This window comes from Temnothorax curvispinosus, unplaced genomic scaffold (assembly GCF_003070985.1).
Source record: "Temnothorax curvispinosus isolate PA1 unplaced genomic scaffold, ASM307098v1 QBEX01010922.1, whole genome shotgun sequence".
NCBI classification, from domain to species: Eukaryota; Metazoa; Arthropoda; class Insecta; order Hymenoptera; family Formicidae; genus Temnothorax; species Temnothorax curvispinosus.
The window spans coordinates 142,700-149,060 of NW_020220702.1; the positions used below are offsets into that span (position 1 = coordinate 142,700).

Here is a 6,361-nt window from a genome sequence, read left to right on the forward strand (position 1 = left end):
AGCGAAAAATTTTTCTTTTATGGCTTATAATTTAAAAGCTAATATCTAATAATAATAATATATTTATACAGTAGTAATATATATTTATATTATATTAATAATAAAATATAGATATATATGATCTATGAGATTATTTTTCGGTGTTTTATTCTGCTTATAGTATCATTTATATATAAAAAGTTTCATATTCACACACAACAAAAACTGTTTTTATAATAATTGAAGTATTAGTAATATCACAAAATGCAAGATGATGCTCGAAGCTTAATTATGCGATCGATCGTTGGATCGATGCAATGGTATCCGAAATTCTGAATATGAAAACCGGAAAATTTTTACAAAGCGAGTTAATTATTCGCGACGCAAATTTAACTCTAATAAATTTCAATAATGCGCTATCGCCTTCGATGATATAAAGACAATAAAAGACAATAAAAATACCTATATTTCCTAACAGGTTCCAACATCTAAAATTATATTTGTAATGATAAATTTATTACAAAATAAAAACAAAGCAATTGCTCGCGACGTCGACAATGAGAGAAAAAAATTGATATTAAAAAATAGCAGCAGAAATCACGACAAGAAGGCAAGGTTAAACAAAACTTTGCCGAGTTGAAAAATCGATGCCCAAGAGCTCTTTCAACTTCCACGATTTTAAACATTTTTAATAAAGATAAAAATAAATCTATTCATTATTTTCTGACAAGAATTTTTAACCTGAGAAAACATAGTCTTTGCTTTAATAAATACAACCATTTCATCAGTAAAAAGAGAAAGCTTTTGTAATTTAATTAAACACTATGTACTGATTTCCCCAAAAAATCCACCTTGCTATAAAATTATACAATTTTCAGATTGCTAGAAATAGAAACTAAAATTGTTAAAATTGTCTAAATTCACTGCAAATATTATTATTAGAGAAAAACTAGATTTTAGAGCAGAAAATGATGAAGAAGACGAATATAAACGAATTTTCTCAGCTAGACTGTATGTCAAGAAGAGAAACATAAATCCAAATGTGGAAGAATTTTCAAATAAATCTTATTATTATTATCACCTAATAAAAAAATATGATATTCGTATAAAATAAGATCGAAAAATGAATAATAAAACATTACACAATACGATAAAACATTGCATATACAATGCTATAAACGATAAAATATTCATGCAAGTTTGCATACAAAAATAAAAATAAACCCATTATTGACGAATGACCAGCATCCGCGATTTCTTTCGCTTATAAATACACGTTCCTTTCTTCCGATCTTTATTTAATTACGCGCTAAATCGCGTTGTATACGTTTTATCAAGCATAATGACTCGATGGAATCCGAAAAGCTGACTGTGACTGGGTTGTATCTAAGCGCAGTCCTCCTCCGAGCGACATATCGCGTGTCAACGTGGGACCTTCCTTGCACAGCGAGCTGTTGCCGATCTATTGCAAGATAAGTCGACTGTTCACGGCGCGGTGCGAAATTACGTTTTACGATCGTCGCTAAATTAACGCTTCCGAATGGGTTCTTAGCGCCATTAGATTTACCGAACTGCAATTATCTGCGCTGCGCGTCGTGTTAATTGCAGCTGCAATGGTCACTTCGGAACAAGCTCTTTTACGACCTACGATACTTGTTTGTAATTTTACGCCTGGCATATTTGATCTCACTGCATTATATAAATTTTCACTGATATAGGTACATTTTAATATGCCCTGTGCATTTCGCCTGTGTAACACCAATACGTCGTAAAATTTATAACGTTTCTTCCGATTCATAATCGTATTATTTCTTTGTGAGTAAGAATTAAATGCGTTTGTTAAAGTCATATGATTACATGATTTTATCGTAAAATGTTTAGAATAAATTATAAATAAAAGTAATTATCGAATCGGATTGTGGATCATGACTCCTTGCTTCCGCCGTGTAAACCTATGTCCTTTGAATGATTTGTCGTTGCCAAAAAAATTCCATATCGAGCAGACGTTACTGCTGCAAAACGTTACTGTAACAGATATTCAATACAGTTGAAGGGAAGTGTATTGTTATCCAAAAGGGAAGTATATATATTATATATACATATATATTTCAGATGAAATTAAATAACATCTTACTTTTAATTAAAAACAACATTGAAACAACTATCGAAAATAAACACTACTATACATTTTCTTGTTTTTTGACTCGTCTATGTCTATGTCATACATCTTTCTTCGCTCTTCTTAATGTTATATAAAGTGATGCGAATTTGCATTTTTAATTGTGTTGGATATAATTGGCCAATTTTTGAAAAATTACAATTGTGTTTTTGAGAGAGTTGCACACAGTAATTCAATGGTATCAGCAAAGTTTTGATTAATTAATATCAGTGTATCAGAGAAAAAACACTTTATTTTTAAAATTACGTCATTCTTTTTTATATTACGAATAAGAAACTAGGTTAAAAGAAACGAATAGTATTTCAAGGTAAATAATTTATTTTGTTTTCAAGTTAAAAATCAAAATTTCTCAAAAATATCACAGGTACATGATATCTCTTGAGTAGCACAAATTCGTCGCTTTGAATTGTTATCATTTTTGCGCAGAAGTTTGTCATCATTTGTACCTAACAATAAACATGTTCTTTTGACGCAACAAACTCTTTACGTAAATAAATGTTCACTTTGTGTTCTTCTCTCCTTGCTTAAAAGAAATGTTTATTTACGAGAGATTCGTGAAGTTGATCGAACGCGGAAAAGTCGACGGTCTCACGCGACAGATATAAAGTACAAAGAGGAACGAATAAATAAAGTAATCGCTCGTATATGTCAAATACAATGGAAATAAAGGCCAACAATCGAGCAAAACAGTATGTCAAATCAATAGTTCATTTAATAATATATACAAATGACGGTACGTTTCGAACACACAGTGTCTTCTTCAGCCGATAAATTCGAATAATTACATGAAGTCGCGCAATAAGCAAAGTATCAAATAATCAAAAAAATAATAAATAAAGAGGTAAAATAATCGGAGACTACGAATAATACGAATAATAACAATAGTAATTCTATAGAATAGGGCCCTTTCTGAATTTTGATATTTTCTTGCGGTTTTCTTGGTAAAAGCCTTTTTCGGGCTCCCCCGATTGATTATCACTGTCGAAGTCACAACAAAGGTTTTTACCAAGAAAACCGCAAGAAAATATCAAAATTCGGAAAGGGCCCTATTCTATAGAATTACCATAACAATAAATCCAAAGTTCAAATCGCTGCTATACAAGCAGCGGGTAAAGCAAGGTAAAAAAATTCTTAAAATTCTTTTCTTTCAATGTACAAATAATAGTTTAAAATTTTGTCAAGCCAGCGCGAGCAGTTTTAACGTTGGTTTTGTGTCTCCTTGATTACAAGGCAGAAAGACAGGCGTAAAAAATCTGTTTAAAAACCAGCAACATTACTCACCAATCAGAAGTAATTTGGTTAAAAAAAATCTAAGCCAACACGCACAAATGTAATCTGGGTAACAAACCTGGCTCATAAGCCAAAAAACGAACGTGTCCATCTGTAATATGCGGTCAAGGAGCAACGTGTTTTGAAAGGACACGCAAGTAGGCGATAAGAAATATAAAATTCAGAGAAATTATATTGGGAAATTGCACTTACTATTGGACCATCCGCCGTAACGGAAACGTATCACTCGAATAAGAATAAGGAAAATTTATAATAAGACAGAATGCGTCAGCAACAATAGGATAATTCGTTGAAAATTATGTCGCAAATCGCGCCACTCCGGTATGGACCAGAAGAAACGGGGAGAGAAAGCAAACTCAAGGGCACAAAAATAAACGTGCGAACCGTGCGGTGAAATTTAAACCTTTGAAAGTTGACCAAGTATATCCAAGGAAATTAGAAGTTCAAAATCTTTTGAAACATTAAATCTAACATTTAAAAGACAACCGTTCCCAAGTAAATTATTATGAATTCAAGATTTGTTATCTTGCTTGACGTCATATAATAACGACCCTCAAGGTTTTAATTTCATTAATTATCTACTATTAAAAGAGATTTCAATCTAAATTGAAATGTTTAACTGATTGTTATGAATTAATTATTTCCTGTATATTAGTATTATTATAATTTGCGCAATAACGCCTGCATATTTTCCTGCCTTGGTTATTTTGTTACTATAATTACACAGCTCTCAAAGTCCGACACAAAAGATTTTTATCGATTATAATTTTTAAATAAAAGATGATATTTTTTATTTTTTAACAATAAAATACATATGCTTCCTGCTCTTTCTTCGTGGAAAGAATCAAAGTGTATACTACGATCACCTCACGGATTTCTTTGAATTAAATTACTCCGAGAGAAAAAGAAAGGGGATAAAGGATTTACATACTCAGCTGTTCGTGCGCGGCGTTGAACTTCAAAAAGGAGAGCTGCGTTTCTTTACCCAGTGGCAGCACGTCGACGATCCGATTCAAACTGGCAAGCACCGCGACGATGGCGTATCGGTTGTCTCCCTCCATGTAAGTCCAATGTACGACCAACTCGCCGCTTAACTTATTCCAAACGAGATTTTCCACGCGACCGTTGAACTTGGTACTCACATAAGCTGTCATCGCGCACTTGTTGACGTTCCATAATGACAACGATCCGCTCTTATTTCCACCTATGCAAACCAAGCCGGGCACTTTCGGATGCCAGGCGATCGCCTGTCAAGTACGAAACACTTTTGTCATCTTTACCGCTTTTGTCATTGGAAAAATGTAATTTGCGTAGAATAGTATATTGGTCAGCAAATGAAGATAAGTAGATTGAATAAAGTGAAAAAAAAAACAAAGAGAAAAAAATTATAATAGCTTAATTCTTTACACTGAGAATGGCCTAGTATCAGGCCGAAACGTTTGTCAAGTTGTCAATTCTTGACTAATTAAAGATTACGACACTAACATCTTGTTGCGATTCTGTGCCCTTTTCAATTTATTTATTAATTTTTAATTCATTTGAGCCTTCTAACAATTAGATTATAATTAGATTAATATTAATTTTTAATTGCGAGCAATATTCGAAATAGACAGATTCTCCTGTCGAGCTTCTCGAATTTATCTATACACAAATAGTTACTTGAAGAATCACCTTTGCCGCTTGGTATTCGTGATTATTCGACCTTTATTGATTATATTGAATCATAGGTTTGTGAAACAAAATTGCCGAAGCTGCATTCAGATTTGCTTCGACCGCAAATCTGAATGATACTTTTCGTAATATTGTACATTGACAGCGTCACGAATAAGGGCATTAACGATTAACTCGTGCGATGTAAATCTCTCTCCCTCTTTAAGGGGGTAGTACAGTCTGGCGGAGGGTCAATTTCAGGATTTATTTGTGACAAAGTGGTAGGCCAATCAGGTTCATGTTGTATACAATATTGAACATGTTTAGGTGCATTTACAGTATTTTTTATATGGAAAAATATTAAGAAATGTAGCAGTTATGAGTCATCTTTTCGCGCGCGCGCTCGACTACGGTGTATGTACCTAGTAGCTCCTGTACGGCGTGCCTGAAATAAAAAACGCAAAAAGGGTATTAAATTTAAATGTATTTCCCACAGAGTGACGTTCGAAAATTGCAAAAATGTTAAAAATTGTGAAAGTTATAGCAGAAAGTTATTTTGTGCCAATAAACTTTTTGTCAACTTCTTTTTGTTAAGTGCTATAACTTTCACAATTTTTAACATTTTTGCAATTTTCGAACGTTACTCTGTGGGAAATACATTTAAATTTAATACCCTTTTTGCGTTTTTCATTTCAGGCACGCCGTACAGGAGCTACTAGGTACACCGTAGTCGAGCGCGCGCGAAGAGATGACTCATAACTCCTACATTTCTTAATATTTTTCCATATAAAAAATACTGTAAATGCACCTAAACATGTACTTCAATATACCATGAACCTGATTGGCCTACCACCTTGTCACAAATAAATCCTGAAATTGATCCTCCGCAATCCTCCGCCAGACTGTATTACCCCCTTAAGGATTATGGTCGAATAACGTTTCGCCGACGTACCTTTACGGGTTTAAAGAATTTAATATCGAAACAAGGAGTCAATTCCGGCCAGGTGAACATTCGAGCGATTTTGTCCTGCCCGGTCGAAATGAGGTGTTTGAAATTCGGCGAAAAACTCAGAGTTAGGATGTCAGACGTATGCTCGTAAGTGGAATGCAGCAACTTGCCCGTGTTGGGCTCGTATATCGATATTTTGCCGGCACATCCGCTGCGAATATAATATAATTTTTTATTTATTAATTTTTTATTGGTTTTATATATATGTATATATATATATATATATATATATATATATATATATATATATATAT

General features: G+C 33.1%; 1 protein-coding gene across 3 annotated transcripts in view; it reads right to left on the reverse strand.

Annotated features, from left to right (window-relative positions):
• Positions 1-1,130: 1,130 nt before the first annotated feature.
• Positions 1,131-6,361, reverse strand: part of LOC112460904 (protein cortex-like) — a 49,334-nt gene continuing 44,103 nt past the window's right edge. For all 3 annotated transcript variants that reach the window (XM_025025836.1, XM_025025835.1, XM_025025837.1), the window contains 3 exons: positions 6,051-6,258; positions 4,380-4,695; positions 1,131-2,004 (listed from right to left, as the gene is read on the reverse strand). In XM_025025836.1, the coding sequence (XP_024881604.1) occupies positions 1,883-2,004; positions 4,380-4,695; positions 6,051-6,258 (646 nt within the window). In that variant the 3' untranslated portion in view covers positions 1,131-1,882. The remainder of the gene's footprint in view (positions 2,005-4,379; positions 4,696-6,050; positions 6,259-6,361) is intronic.